This window comes from Diabrotica virgifera, chromosome 7, assembly GCF_917563875.1.
Source record: "Diabrotica virgifera virgifera chromosome 7, PGI_DIABVI_V3a".
Taxonomy (NCBI): domain Eukaryota; kingdom Metazoa; phylum Arthropoda; class Insecta; order Coleoptera; family Chrysomelidae; genus Diabrotica; species Diabrotica virgifera.
In genome coordinates, this window is record NC_065449.1 from 232511549 (window position 1) to 232528951 (window position 17403).

The following is a 17403-nucleotide window of genomic DNA, read 5'->3' on the forward strand; positions in this document are numbered from 1 at the left end:
CATAAAATTAATTCTTTAAATTTTCCCCATAAAAATTATTTAACAGTATATACATTTTGTATAATGTATACTATATTATTCACACATCGGCATACGTTTCACTTTATGTTTTGACTTAATTTGTTTGAAAATGAATCGTGGCACATGGGAAAAGTTATAGCGGATGAACAATATAATGTATATGTACGTTTTTTTGTAAACGATTTCCCGATCTGAGATCGAAACGTGAAAGCAAATGTAAAATGTAATTCTCATTAGAATAAGTTGTGGTTTAAGCCCGTATAAAATAATTTTTAACTGAACATGTCACAAAAAAACATTTTCACAACGTTTATTTGAAAAAAACATGAATCCCAAAGAAATATATATTTTCAAAGAAGAATATCAATATTATTATACAACAATCATATTGAAATAGCTAATTATACCTAGTTTGCGAATTAGCTTGTTGTTTTCTAAATACTACCCTGTATATATTGTTGTATAAAAAAAGTACAATCCGATAAAGCAGCGAAAACCAGAAACGGAAAAAATATAGCACAACCGGCCTAATGCGCGCGGGGCCGGAGTACGCGATGGGCGCGCAATAGTAGTTCTCTTCATCGAGGCCAGAACGAATGGTGGAGGGTGATTTCTACCCCATCTCGTCTTCCACCACCACCGCTTCTGTTATATAAAAGCAAAGCCACAGTGAGGGTGCGCTTCAAAATCACGAGGGCGACCGACGTTTAGTTTAGTTTGTTCCGTTTGTTGTGCTGTCTTTTCTCTATTCCTCTATATCTTCGCTCTTTTCTCTCTCTAACCCGATGTGCATGTGCGTGAGTGAACCATTCATACGAAAAATACACGAAAACAAAAATAATCACAACGCCAAAATGAAGTGACTTGCTCTGGACAGAAAAATAACAACACGCGAGATGCCGCGCTGTCTTATGGCAAAAAAATTCAAGGCTTATACGTGGCCGACGGAGAGGACAGATGCTCCGGAAGAAGAAGATGAAGAAATTGATGTGGTCGGGGACTCGCCGGCTACAGCGACTTCTTGCTGGGGGCCGTCCAGCCCCACCGAGGGGGCCACTGCACCTAGCCCCCCTCCTACATCGCCACACGGGACTACTTTACTCTACAACGGTAAGTTTTTATTTACTTTCTTCATAATTTAATTTTTTTTGCAAAATATTCAGTCCTAAAATTTATAAATAGTTATAAAAATAATTCAACAAGTATATTATTTTAAATTCTTAACTTAAATAGTTTAAGCGCAATTGAAACTTTCTTTAAGTATTGTTTATTTATATTGTTTCAATGTATTATTAATCATTTTTTAATTTAAATTTGAACAAATCTTATACCAATTATACCACAACCAATTAACAGTAAAGTTAGTGATTAAATTGTGGTAAATAATTTATAATTCAAATATAAATAAATGTCTCGGAGACATTTTAAAAGGATGTTGTAAGGGTAGAAATAAATAACTATTTCATTTGGAATTCCATTTTCTCTAGTAAATTAGTTTTCAATAATTATTAAATATTTGATTTGTGAAAGTATATTAGTTTTTTAATTTTATTTTAATAAGTACGTGAAGGATTTAATTACTGTCACAAAAAATATAATGTGAGGTGTCAATTTAAGTTTATAATCAACTGTATTTACTTAATTCATTATTTTAATTTTTTTACGAAATATTCAGTTCTAAAATTTACAAACGTTATTACATATAAATATTTCAACAAGTATTTTTATATATTCGTTCCAAAATGTAAAAAAAACTATTTTAAATAAAATAGTTTAAGCGCAATTTAAACATCGTTTAGTATTATTTATTTATATTGTTTCATTGTATTATTATTTTTTTAATTTTAATTTTTTATGTAAATTTGAATAAATCTTATTTCACTTATACCACAGCCAATAAACAGTTAGTGATAAAGGGTGGGAAATAAATTGATTATTCAAATATAAATAAATACATTAGAGACATCTTGAAAGGATGCTGTAAGGGTAGAAAGAAATAACTTGGAATTTAAATGCACTTTTTCTTTGCAAATTAGTTTTCAACAATTTTCAATTTATTTTTTATTTAATTCGATTAAGTATAATAACAGTTCTTTTACTTTATTTCAACTAGTATGTAAAGGATTTAATCGTAAAAATATTAAGTAAGGTGTCATAAAAATATAACGTATGGTGTAAATTTGAGTTTATAATTAATCGTATTTTTTAATTACAATCAGTAAATGTTCTTGGATGTATGTATCCACTTCTAATGTCAAAAAATAATAACAAAACTATTTCGTTTGGAATTATTTTAAATTTTTTTTTCTTATTTTGGTGTTTATTTTAATTTAATTAAAAATTCTTCACTTTTCTCTTTCAACTAATTGTTGATCATTGTTCTATTTATTACTAATTTGTTTAATTTTTTCGTATTTTATTTTCATTACGATTTGAAGTATTTAATTAGTGTCATAAAAAATCATACACTAGGTTCAAATTGGAGTTTGTACTCAATCGTAAAAGATAAAAAAATAGTGATAGTAATAATTTTTTTTTTAATTTAATTAATTACCTATTATATTTTTGATTTTATTTATAGTAATATTAAAAGGATTTCAACAATATCACATAAGTTTAAAAACAAAAACTTACATGTAAATATAGATATTTCTTTCCTAGAAATAAATTTTATTTATTTATTTATTCATCATATGAATTATATGAATTACTGAGTATTCTATATTAAGAACAATATTACTGATAATTAGATATAAGTAAAATTTTGACATTTATAAAAAATAATTTGGGCGTGAATGAGTTAACTTGTTGACAATGTTTAAAAATTTTATATTTCAAAGAACTCTCTAAATTATACGTTTGGTATAGGTATTTACGGTAAATCGAAGTAAACGCAAAAAGCTAGATAAATAATTTTTAATGTTATAAAATAGAATAGAGCAATCATTACAAAAGTTTGTTCGACAGTAGATTGTATACTTTGATAATGACTGTTATTTGAGAATACATAATAATAATGAAATCTTTTGTTACTCTGAATAAATTATTTATACCATTATAATTATTAACTTTAAAAATAAAATATTTAAAATACCTATAAATAATTTATTTATAAACAATTTAAAACGAAATTTTATTTTATTTATTTATATATTTATTTATTTATTTACATGCAGCATATAATATAAAGTACTTCGAAAACTATAACCATTGATAGTGAATAAATTTTGAAGTGTTAGCTGAAGATTTTGGATATTTTTCTACTTGATCGTATTTGATGTTACTGTCGAGGTGCTGCATGTAAATAAATAAATAAATATATAAATAAATAAAATAAAATTTCGTTTTAAATTGTTTATTAATAAATTATTTATAGGTATTTTAAATATTTTATTTTTAAAGTTAATAATTATACTGGTGTAAATAATTTATTCACAGTAACAAAAGTTTTCATTATTATTATGTATTCTCAAATAACAGTCATTATCAAAGTATACAATCTTTTGTCGAACAAACTTTTCTAATGATTGCTCTATTCTATTTTATAATATAAAAATTATTTATCTAGCTTTTTGCGTTTACTTCGATTTACCGTAAATACCTATACCAAACGTATAATTTAGAGAATTCTTTGAAATATAAAATTTTTAAACATTGTCAAAAAGTTAACTCATTCACGCCCAAATAATTTTTTTTAAATGTCAAAATTTTACTTATATCTAATTATCAGTAATATTGTTCTTAATATAGAATAATCAGTAATTCATATAATTCTTTTAAATTTTTCCTTTTTGAATTTTGACCTGTTCTATAAATAGATCACTGGACGTTAGTGTTATGATAATTGCAAATATCTAGGAATGAGTTAAAAACAGCGAATTACCATTTTTATTATATCTAATAAAAATTAGTTTTTCTACGACCGTGTTAAAAATGCAATTTTTAGCACTCCATAGGAGCGTTAAAAATGCTACTTTAAGGCACTATGTCAGTCAAGTTCAAGTAAAAGTTTTTGTAGACATTGTCCGTCCTGTAATTGAGAATGAATAAATTATAATTGTTGATATATAAGACGTTTGTAGAAAAAATATTGTATGATATACGTGTTAAAAAGTACAATTTTAAGGCACTTATGAGAATTGCAGAATTCGCTTCGCTCATTCTGCAAACTTTCACATGCGTGCCTTAAACGTGTACTTTTAACACTTATATCATAAATAACTATTAAGTGTTATGATATACAATATATATTTATTATAGTATAGTTCCCCGTAACTAACAAGCTTAAACAAGAAATATTTGACTTATTGACTCGTTTTTAGAAAAGCTATTAATTTACTAATGACATATCAATCAGTTCTGTGAATATTGGCCAATACAATGTCTTAGATCTGATTTTAGCGACATATTTTCCAACAAACCACTAGTTGATCAATGTCTCCTATCAGTGTATATACTAGTATCCTATTTATAGATCAGTATAAGGAAACTTGACAGTAAAGAATCAACAATCTATATTTTTAAGATTTATTCATGAACATAGTAGTTTAGAATAAACATTACCCAACAATAATACTCTCCAGTAAACGATTAAAATCTGCTGACATGGAACATTTACTATTAAACGTGTAAATCACAAAGAAGTCAGCAAATTTGTTGTTTAAATTTTTATAATTTTTTTTTAAAAGATATTGGGAAATAATTCAATACAAATTATAATTCAGTTTACTGCTTTACAGCCTAAAATCTCCATGTAAAAATGGTCTTTAACCTTGCGAAAGGCGCTCCCACCAATAATTAAAAATAATATCAAAGATGGAGAATTTGAACGTAAATACAGTTTGAAAAATGAAAGATTACACATGAACGAACATATAAAATACGTTGTATTTTTCTGTCACCGTGTCACAAAAAAAAGATGTGTTTAATAATATATGATCGCTCATATTTTTCCTACTATAATTAAATTTCTACAGTAAAAAGTATTTATTAATTCAACAAGTCTGAGAAATCTCTTTCAAGATAACAATGTTGCTATTCTTTGTCCTTCTTTAGTTCTTCTTGTATTGGCTATCCGTATCGGATGTTGGCGACCATTATGGCAATGTGTGCTTTGCGCACTGCTGCTCTGAAAATAATTATGGTTGTTGTGTTGGACCACGTACGTATATTTTTCAGCTAGAAAATCCTTTACCTTTCTGGACCAGGTTTTCCTTCTATTTTTCCTTTAAGATTAGTTGCAGCAGTTCATATTTCTTGCTGTTCCTCATGATGTGATTAAGGTTTTCGATTTTGGCTGTTTTTATTGTGATTAACAGCTCTTTATCTTTTTATGTTCTTAATAGAATGCCCTGATTAGTAACCATGATCGGTATACGATATCTTTCCTTACAACAGTGTAGGAAAGATTTAACATCGTAGTAACCTGATTTATATGGGTAATGATAAATCATGACATTTGAATAGCAGCCATATTTTAAAATGCAAATTTTGTTTTCTCTATCCTACATCTAATTTCTAGGAAATGATCCAAATTTTCATTGCCGTTCGTACCAAGGTAGGTGTGCTCTTACTCTTTCTATTTGTTGATCGTTTACACTGATTGGTTCATATTGCTGTTCCTTCCTAGAGGTCATCATACATTTTGTCTTCTTAATGTTTAGTGGAAACGATATCTCTGACTGACTTCTGTGATTCTATTCATTAACTCCTGGAGGGCTTTAAAATTGTCAGCGAATACCACCGTGTCGTCTGCGTACCTTATGCTATTAATAAATTATCGGTTAATTCGAATTCCGGCTTCAACATCATCTACTGCTTCTTGAAAGATTTCCTCAGAGGATGTCTTGAACAGCAGTTGTGATAGTATACATACTTACAATGCAATACAGAAAAAATTTAATACGATAAATGCAAAGTACACTCAAGTGCAAAAAAATCGATCGAAGTGATTTTTTTCAATATCGCTGTAATAATATTGTTGCTAGAAAGGTAAACTGTCATTGTATACCAAGTGTACGAATCAAATTGTGTTTTTTCTCAAAGTTAGCATCACCCTGTGGACTATTCTAGTATTTATAAAATACTGAAATTAACACCCAACTATAGCCTCAGGTATTCTTAACATTATGTGTTTTGATTGATTCGCTTATTATGTTAAATAATAAAAAAGTTAGGTACTTTAACAACTAGCCATGTTCGTCATCAGTACAGGGAGTTTCTAAATAAGTGCAACAAACTTTAAGGGGTAATTTTACATGAGAAAATAATGACAGTTTGTTTTGTAACCATACATATTATGTCCGCTTCGTTTCTGAGATACGGGATGTTCAATTTGTTTTTACAAACTGAAGATTTATTTATTGAATAAAAATGTATACCATTTTTATTCAGTTGCAATGCGAAGGCAAAACAATCTTACTTTTCAGTTAGAATACGGAGCGCAGTCCAGTCCTCTGAATCGCGATTTTCGGCTCTTATTGGAGCCTCATCGGAAAGAACGTAGGCACTGTTCTCCATACCCTAATTGACTAGCGTCGAGAGTTTTTCCCACCCATTGCAACCGAAGTGAAGGTATTAGGTGACTAGCGTTATCTGGCAATTGAAAGATGAAATTAGTTTTCAATCCTAATAGCAAAATTAATAATATTGAAAATATTAAAAATATTACTAAAAGATTTTTAAATTGAAAACTTATTGGTACATTTCCCTGGTGACACCTCCAAGGCTTCTACAATTTGCAAGCCAAATGGATGCTGCAGTGAAGACAAAGGGAAGGAATTCTACACTATGCAATTCACATCCCCCGTCTGCAGCTCCGTAAAGTTCCAACGGAAAATGTACCTGGTTACTCTACGGAGTAATACGACTATAAAATAAAATGAGACTCCAATAAGAGCCGAAAATCGCGATTCAGAGGACTGGACTGCGCTCCGTATTCTAATTGAAATGTAAGATTGTGTTGCCTTCGCATTGCAACTGAATAAAAATGGTATACATTTTTATTTTATTTTATAGTCGTATTACTCCGTAGAGTAACCAGGTGCATTTTCCGTTGGAACTTTACCGAGCTGCAGACGGGGGATGTGAATTGCATAGTGTAGAATTCCTTCCCTTTGTCTTCACTGCAGCATCCATTTGGCTTGCAAATTGTAGAAGCCTTGGAGGTGTCACCAGGGAAATGTACCAATAAGTATTCAATTTAAAAATCTTTTAGTAATATTTTTAATATTTTCAATATTATTAATTTTGCTATTAGGATTGAAAACTAACTTCATCTAACATTTATTTATTGCTTTAAAACCAGTTGATATATACAAATCAAATTTGGTGGGTTTTAAGACATAGTTATTGCACATTTTTTGACATACAACTAAGAATTTTATATTCACCATGTGCATACAGGTAATATCATCAGTCATAATACCCGTTTGCGCACCAATGGTGAATATTAAATTCTTAATTGTATGTAAAAAATGTGCAATTACTACGTCTTAAATCCCATTAAATTTGATTTGCATATTTTAACTGGGTTTAAAGTAATAAATTAATCGTCAGTTTAAAAAAATGAACATCCCGTATCTCGGAAACGAAGCGTTTGCGGACATATGATTATAAAGCACTCTGCCATTATTTTCTCATATAAAATTACCCCTTAAAGTTTGTCGCACTTATTTAGAAACACCCTGTACTGATGACGAGCATGGTCAGTTGTTAAAGTACCTAACTTGTTTATTATCCAACATAAGCGAATGAATCTAAAAACAGAATGTTAAGAAAACCTGAGGCTATAGTTGGGTTTTAATTTCAGTATTTTATAAACTCTAGAATAGCCCACAGGGTGATGCGAACTTTGAGAAAAAAACACTGTTTGATTTGTACACCGATATACAATGACAGTTTACCTGTCTAGCAACAATATTATTATCCAAATTTTTATGTGGATCGATTTTTATCCACCTAAGTGTAGATTTAAAAGCAAAAATTTAGATTATTATAATGTTTTTATAAAACCTATTTCCTTACACACTCCTTAAACGATAAAATGATTTTTGTTCCGAACAAGGAAAGTTTATTTTAAAACAAAATATTTTATACAGTAAAATTTAAAAGAATAATCTTTTAATTTCCATTAGACCCTTCCCTTATCCTTGATACGATCTGCTCCAACGTTCCAGTTTCTTAGAGAATGGCCTCACTACGAAAATAAATTATTGAATGGTGTGCACTTATAGAGTGTCATTAAAGCCTTAAAACTGTCATCGATAATAGAATTATCTGAAATAATACTTGCTGATAGTACATAAGGTGAGGAGATTAGTTGCAGAAACCTGTTACGCGAATGCGATAAAAAGTTTTTTATTTATGGTAGGAAAAATTTATTTTAGATAAATATAGGGAAAAATGAACACATTTAGATATATATTTCGTATAAAGATTCACATGAAAACTAATATATCTACCTACTCTATAAAGAACAAAATAAAATCGAGTCTATTTGCCAATTGATCATTTCGAGAACCTGGTTTTAAATACATGTAGGCTCATGGGTCAGCTTACAGCAGCCATTATCAAAATACCTGCATTTCCTTACTGATTGCCAATGTTTTTGAAAAAAGATCGCATATAAACAAGTAGTTTCGTTGTAGCGTTCTCATAATCATCTACAATTAAATAATCGTTTATCAACAAATATTTGGATGCTTCAGAAGTCAAGCGGTGTAAGTCACATTCTCCCTAATAATGACTTATGAAATTTAACACATAATATTATATGTTGTTCTGAAGCTATTTTCTTGTGGTATTTTTATGATTAACTATTTAGATAGGAAATAAGCCACAATTAAATTGAAAATATAATTTTATTAACGTTTCGAAGCCCAAATCGGGTTTCTTTGTTAAAATACAAAATACTACTGAATTAAACAAAAATGTTGTTGCTAAGTAAAAAAATTGTTCTAATAATTTATTTAATCTGACTCATTTATATTGGCAATTCAGACGTTTATTATACATTTTAAAGTAGAAGATTTTAAAATGCAGTAGGATGTGGTTATCCATACTAAAGGAGGAAGTCAATAGAAAGAAAATACCACGATTAGTATGTCAGTAACATATCGAGTTAGTACAAATTTTATATTTTGGTATTACTTATTGTATACCTATGTATTATTAATATTATTTATAATTTAAACATAATAAAGTCAGAATTTGGTATTAGTTTTTTGAAAGTAAATTAATAGGTCTGGATCCCGCGCATGAAAAAAAAGTTGATTAATAGCAAGCTGAAAATTTGTTAATAGCTTAAGAGTGTCTAGTCGGATAAACTTTAATATATGGGAACACTGAAACAGGGGCAGTTTTAATTGTGGAACAGGTTAAAAATTTGGAACGGTCACACCACGAAAACGGCACATTTATTTTTTCCGACAGAATAGACTTAAACTTTTCGAACAGAGATTAACCTCTCATGCAAAAATCAGACTGCTATTTATCACCTGTCATAATTCCTGTCATTTGACATATTCTACATGTTCCACTCATTAAAACGCCCATTTGGTGATAAATAGCAGTCTGATTTTTACATGAGAGTTAATCTGTTCGGAGAGTTTAAGTCTATTCTGTCGGACAAAATAAATGTACCGTTTCCGTGGTCTGATCGTTCCAAATTTTTAACCTGTTCCACAATTAAAACTGCCCCTGTTACAGTGTTCCCATATATCAAAGTTTGTCCGACTAGACACCCTTCAGCTATTAACAAATTTTCAGCTTGCTATTAATCAACTTTTTTTTCATACGCGGGATCCAGACCTATAAATGTAATACCAAATACTTACGATGTCGGGATAGCATCACGAGGTTTTTTCCTCGTTTTCCCTCGTGATTTACTATGGAATCTCTAACGCGAGAATTTTACTGTCATTATTGCATTTGGTTGTCTTTTTAAAGACAGATCACCTGCTATAATTTTTTTGTGACGGATATTCTTGAGTTGGGATAGATTTCATGTAATCGAATGAACTATCTTTTAGTAAAGTTGTCCCAGGAACGCAACTCATAAATATTGGCGATATCATTTTAAAGTCTTCTACTTTAAAATGTATAATAGTCTGAATTGCCAATATAAATGAGTCAAATTAAATAAATTATTAGAAGAATTTTTTACTTTAAACAACATTTTTGTATAATTCAGTATTGTATTTCGTATTCATTTGTATTTTGACAACGAAACCCGATTTGGGCTTCGAAACGTTAATAAAATTATTTCTTGAATTTAATTGTGGCTTATTTCCCATCTAAATAGTTAATAATATTATATATAATAATGTTGTTTTTATTTATGAATATAATACTTATATTATGAATAATAAAGGCGGTTTATTCATTCTTATTGACTCCTTATTTTTTTAGCAAATACTTTCACAAACATCTTCTTATCTCATTTTAAACATTTACTGTACACAACAATGCAAAATTCAAAACATTAACAGGTGGATAAAAACAAGAAAAAAAAACTGGAACGAACGTGTAAACCGAATGGGACTAGATAGTTTAGCCAATGCCTGTAAAACCAATAAGCCGTATAGCAGAAGACCCGTTGGTAGGCCGCCGACAAGTTGGAAAGTGGTAAGACAATGTATAGTCAAGAAAAACTGAAACAGAATAAGAGGCAGACAAACAGAACATCAGTAATCCTAGTCGCACGAAGAATAAGAAGAGAAATTTACAGGTATCTAGTCATATTTTAGGCTGCCGGAACCAAGTATTTGCTAAGACGCAGTTTTCTTCTTAGCTAAACTGAACAAGTCTGCTACTAACGATTATTAAACCGCACGTTAAATGCACGTTAATCGCATATTACTAGTCTGGGATACGAAGATTTTAACTTTACAACAAAAATACTCAAATAAAAATTCACCGCAATTAAATTCTTCATAGAGATATGTTTTTTCCGATCTGCTCCGACAAAAATTTTCCTCGGAAAATCTGGGTTTTCCCAACAAAATCTTTAATTTTCAAATAAAGTTTTAGATAAGTAATTATCTACCAATAATTAAATACTTTGGTGACTTAAAAGCCTTCTTGGTTTGGATTATAGTTCCAGAAGCTGGTGAAAATTGAACGAATATTTTAGCAACAATTCAATTGTTAATTAATAATTTACGGTCGCAATAATAACCAAAATAATTATGATACACTGATCAAACTTTAAAATCTTATAAAGATGAAATGCCTATTTAACATTTTGTCGACAAAATATAAATTTTTTATTTTTTGCATAATCTTTAAATGTTTAAAAAAATAGTTATAAACAAATTAACGTTTATCAGAAAGTTTGTATTATATTCTAATTTTAAAAATTAGTTAAAATGCATATTTCAAATATCTTGAAAATGAATCTTTTAAAACTTTTTTACGACCATTTGCAAAAAAATTATGAAACAGCAAAGTAAACATACGATAACTGCGTTGTTTATAATTTTTTTTAATTCTTTCAAAGCGTAAAAGTGAGCTTAAAGTACAAGCTAATTAATTACAAAAAATATTGATTATTAGTTTAATGGTTATATTTTAATTAAAGATTATAAATATTTTTTTTTGTAATTTACACGCGCGAAAGTAGACTAATACAGTACCGTAGCTATGTATTATGTATTATACCCGTCCACATACACAACTCGCGCAAGTTTAAAGCGTCTCATTCGCTTCGAGTGAACATCTCCGGCTCTGTATCAAGCCTACTTTCGCGCTAAAAATTACAAAAAAAAGTATTTTTAATCTTTAATTAAAATAGAACCATTGAACTAATATTTGATATTCTTTGTAAGTAATTAGATTGTACCACAGACTCACTTTTAAGTTTTGAAATAATTAAAACAAATTATATACAACGGAGCAATCGTATATTTGTTTTGCTGTTCCATAACTTTTTTGCAAATGGTTGGAAAAATTTTTTGAAGGATTCATTTTCAAGACCTTTAAAATACGCATTTTAAGTATTTTTTAAAATTACAATATAATAAACAATTTCTGAGAAATGTTAATTTGTTTATAACTATTTTTTTTAAACATTTAAAGATTATGCAAAAAAATTAAAAATTTATATTTTGTCGACAAAATATTAAATAGGCATCACATCTTTATAATCTTTCTGTTTAAGTTTGATCAATGTCTCATGATTATTTTGGTTTTTATTGCGACTGTAAATTGTTAATTAACAATTGAATTGTTGTTAAAATATTCGTCTAATTTTTACCGGCTTTTGTAGTTATAATCTATACCAAGAAAGCTTTTATTTCACCAAGTTATTTAATTATTGATGAATAATTACTTGCCCAAAAAACTTATTTGAAAATTCGAGATTTTGTTGGGAAAACCCACATTTTTCGAGGAAAATTTTCGTCGGAGCAAATCAAGAAAAACATGCCTATATGTAGAATTAAATTGGGGTAAATTTTTATTTGAGTGTTTTTGGCGTAAAGTTTAAATCTTTGGAGTTATAGACCAATAATTGAAAAAACATGATTTGGGGGCGCCATTTTTTTAATAAAAAAAGTAGCACACTATCCGCGAAGTTTGCATACCTATATTATTAATATATAGGATCATAATATTCGATTCCAGCAATGAAATTGCTGGTAAATAACCTTTCTTTGTACTTTACTAATTAGACCAGCGTATTATAACTATTTTTTTTTCAAAATTTAATAATTATGCAAAAAGAAACGAAAAATTTATATTTTGTCGATAAAATATTAAATAAGCATCTCATCTTAATAATCTTTATAGGTTTGATCAATGTATCATGATTATTTTGAATAATATTGCGATCGCAAATTGTTAATTAACAATTGAATTGTTGCTAAAATATTCGTTTAATTTTCACCTGTTTCTGGAATTACAATCTTTACCAGGAAAGTTTTGACGTCACTAAGTTATTTAATTATTGATTAATAATTAATTACTTACCTAAAACTTTATTTGAAAATTAGAGTTTTTGTTGGAAAAACCCGCATTTTCCGAGGAAAATTTTCGTCGGAGCAAATTGGGAAAAACATATCTCTATGCAGAATTTAATTGCGGTGAATTTTTATTTGGGTGTTTTTGTTGAAAAATTAAAATCTTTGGAGTTATAGAGCAATAATTGAAAAAATTACGATTTGTCGGCGCCATTTTGTTTATAAAAAAGTAGCACACTATCTGCGGACTTTGCATACCTATATTATTAATATATAGGATATTATAATTCGATTCCAGCAATAAAATTGCTGGTAAATAACTTTTCCATGAATTTTGCTAATTAGCCCAGAGTATACGTTATTCTTTAATGTTCTTAAAATATGGCAACTCTGTGCAAAAATGTCAATGTCAAAATTTGATGCCGTAAAATTAACTAATATACATGAAAATACTGTACATATACCATCGAGCCTAATGAGTATATTTTAGGTCATCACTTTTACACAATCATTCAATATTTTACAATTTTCAACAAATTGGATCCATTCCAAATACATTCCGATTGAAAATAGCGTGAAAAATATGCAATTCGTTCAAAAAAGAATCCTCGTTTTGTTAATGTATGTCGTATCGATGCTCATGCGATATTTTAATCCCGATATTTAAAATTATATCCATTTAAAAAACAATTTAACAAAGTGAAATCCACCATAATCGTGGTATCCATTGTAAACAAGATTAACGGTTGTAATCGAAATTTTCAACAAAATACAAATATTTCAACGTGAAAAGTTAATACCATCTAAATTCTGTGAAATATTTTGTGCACTTTATTATTTAAAATATTTGAAATGGAGCATTAACGAAATTAATTATGAATTTTAAATTATTATCAATAATTAAAATATAAATAATAAATTTAAAAGCACATTTGGTATTCAGAGCGAAATCCTGTACACATTGAAAATGACTTTATTTTCATTTCTAGTTTAATAAATATACAGTACGTAAATCGTTCAGCTGGACATAGGGAACATATATTGTATATATTTAGAAACATAAATACATACATTGTATTATATTAAGATAATTGTGGCAACTTCGCTCTCTCAATGACAATAATAGTTGTTAGCATTAAGGGACAATAACCTCAAAATTGACAATTAATCTCGGGTGACACAAATAAACGTCAAAACATGTCATTGTAGTAGAACTATTTTTGACCTAATGGGAAAACTGTGTCTGTTTAATTTGGAAATTAATATTTAAATAAAAGATATTTTAAAAATTAAAGTAAAATTATTAATTCATCAGTAATAATCTTTGATTTTAATTTATTTATGGACTGCCTTGCATTCAAAATCACTCATTCTATTCGTTCTAACAGCTCTGTTGCACCAGAAACTCGTACTCGAACAGAAGTTTCAACTAACACAGGTTATCGCAGTTGCCTCAATGATCTCAATGTATATTCCCTATGTCCAGCAGAACGGTTTACGTACTGTATAGTACGTTCGTTAACGATAAAATATTGCAAGACCTCTAAATTCTAAAGAACCGCTCCAATTTAGAAGAAATTTTGCAAATAAGCTCATCTTATCCTTCTCTTCAAAAGTGATATGACTACAATGTGTGCATTTTATTTTTAAGGGGTGAAAACTACCCTTTTTTTTACCAAAAATTAAGAACAGCCGATATAAGCGTTATTTAAATCTAAATTATGTGTAGGTACGTTAAATAGTATGTTAAATATATGAATTTGATTGTTTCTCATATTGAAATATATTTTATAGTTTATAACTATTTTTAAACCCTTACAAACTACCCTCTAAATAAGAATTTGTATAAAAAATATTTTGTAACCTTAAATTAGGTAATGATGTATTTTGTAGTGATCTAAACTTTATTGTATGTTTGCAATTTAGTGTATTAAGTATTTAATATTTTCAACCCTTATAAATTACCCATACAAATACATTTATTAGATTATTCACTCACGGTAAAATATTGCAAAACCTGTGAATTTTAAACAACCGCTTGGGTTGACATGAAATGTGGCATTCATATAGCTAATAAGTCAAGGAAAAAAGTGATATAGTACCGATGTGTACTTTTGCCCTGGGGGTGAGTTTCACCCTTTCTCGGGGGTGAAAAAATATAGGTCCAAAATAAGTCCGGAAATGGATAAACTGACTAATTCTAAGCCACTTTTGTTCTATAAAGTTTTTTCACTAAGTCAATACTTTTCGAGTTATTTGCGAGTGAATATGTTCATTTTTCAACAATAGAACCACGTTGTTAGACGGTTTTTCGCAAATAACTCAAAAAGTAACTATTTTATCGAAAAAATATTCCGAGCAGAAATACAGATTATGAAAAACTGAAAAAATGTATGTATGTATGAAGTTTGGAGACCTAGTAAAACCAGAGTCGTAGCTAATGAAGTTCCAAGATACGGGGTGTTGATATTTCTCTTACAAAGTGAAGATTTATTGATTGCTCTAAAACCGGTTGAGGTATGCAAATGAAATTTGGTGAGTTTTAAGAGGTAGTTATTACGCATTATTTTTTGACAGACTTACTATTAAAAATTTTATATTCACCACTGGCGCGCATACGGGTACTAGTCTAAATTAACCCAGATATTACTGAAACTTTTATTGTTAACATTTTGAATTAATTTCAAATTTTCATGGAAATTATAGCATATGGAACCAAAAAACACAATCATATATTTTTTTATGACGATACCTGACATGTTCTTTTAAAAGGACGGTAGTAATATACGGTACCAGATATCATATATATTTTATTAGTATCAATTTACAAAGAATGAAAGGATTTAAAACAAAATTTTGGATGTAAAGATATTTTGCACTTTTCACACCAAAAATGTACTTTTTTGTGACAATATCCACATCGCGATTGCTTTTCTTGATAAAGAACCAAGTGGTTAATACCGTCATATCTTGAATTGGCTACCGAATTCGAATTCCGCTTAGAAGGTCCGCGTTTTGTTTCTTTTTTAAAAGTTTCCAAAATATTAGTTGCAATAGATCTTCTAAATTCAAGTTGATCCAGTTTACCGTCTTGAGTTTTGTGAATCTGCCACGCATTTTGAATAGCCATATCAACGCAATGAGCAAAAAGGGGAAAATACCATTTCTTTCCTCTTATGGACACTCGATATAAACTGATGTTCTGGTCACTGCGATCAACGCCGCCCATGAAGTTGTTGTATATTCTAACAATATTTGGTTGAGGAACTTGAATATGTTTTTTCTCTGCTTGTGAAAATCTCTTTACAGAGAAGCAAGGCATTACTGGTACAAAATTGGAAGCAATAGAAACGATATTATTATCATGCCAGCGGCAAACCACTATTCCTGTATTTTTATCAAGACGATACTCGTATTTACCACGTTCAGTTTTTTTCATAATAGATGAACAGGGTAAAGGGCATTTCATGTTGCGATTTTCCCTTACAGTGCCTGTACCAAATATGCCTCTTTGTTTTAGCTCATGCAGTAAATGAATAGAAGTAAAATAATTATCAAAAATAAGATGGAATCGCCTTTGAGGCCATACTTCATTCAATCTGTCTGCATAGGATAGAACTACTGATGCACCCAATCCAAGGACTTTATATTGTTCAGGTATTGTAGTGGAATTACCTTGGTAAGGAGAAAACCAAACTATGTATCCCAGACGAAGGGCTCCTACCCACATTTTGTACCCCCAACGGATTGGTTTTCCCCTGATGAATTGTTTTGTGGGATGGCGACCAAAATACGGAACCATTGCCTCATCTATGCTGTGATGTTGTTCTAAAGGGGAAAATTGTATAAATTTTTTGTTTATTACGTCAAACAGGGGTCGCATCTTGGCAAATCTATCAAATTTATCTAATGACAAGTTATTGCAAACATGCAAAACTTTCATTATGTGGGAAAATCTAGCCCTAGATATAGCAGCTACCACCATTGCGTTGTGCGAATCGTCACGATTTTCCCAGTACATGTACCTTTTCGGCACAACCACATAACCACTCAAATCAAGAACGCCTATAAAACATCGAATCTCATTTTGAGTAATGTCGTTCAAAAGATTTCTTTGTCCTGCGTAGATGTTAGTGTATTCGGTAACCAAATTGATGACTTCATCATCAAAAAACAAACTGAAAATTTCCATCGGCGACTGAGTCATTTTCGGTCCAAATTGAGTTTTCCAGTAAGTACAATCAGGGTGTTGATACAAGTCTCCTTGAATCCAGTGTGCAGATATTCTCTTCTCTAATTGATGGGGCAGCTTTTCCTTGGAAAGAAACAAAGCCAATGGTATATTGTCATCATCCGAATCTTCTTCTGGTAGGCTGGAATTCACAGAATCTTGTGGTAATTCAGTCGCGTTGTCAAAAACAAG

At 29.5% G+C, this 17403-nt stretch overlaps 1 protein-coding gene across 1 annotated transcript in view; it reads left to right on the forward strand.

Moving 5' to 3' along the window:
• The first annotated feature begins 727 nt into the window (after positions 1 to 727).
• The window catches only part of LOC114348294 (protein escargot-like), a 76529-nt gene continuing 59853 nt past the window's right edge, over positions 728 to 17403 (forward strand). The window contains exon 1 of the mRNA XM_028298890.2: positions 728 to 1131. Coding sequence (XP_028154691.1) covers positions 918 to 1131 — 214 coding nt within the window. The 5' untranslated portion in view covers positions 728 to 917. The remainder of the gene's footprint in view (positions 1132 to 17403) is intronic.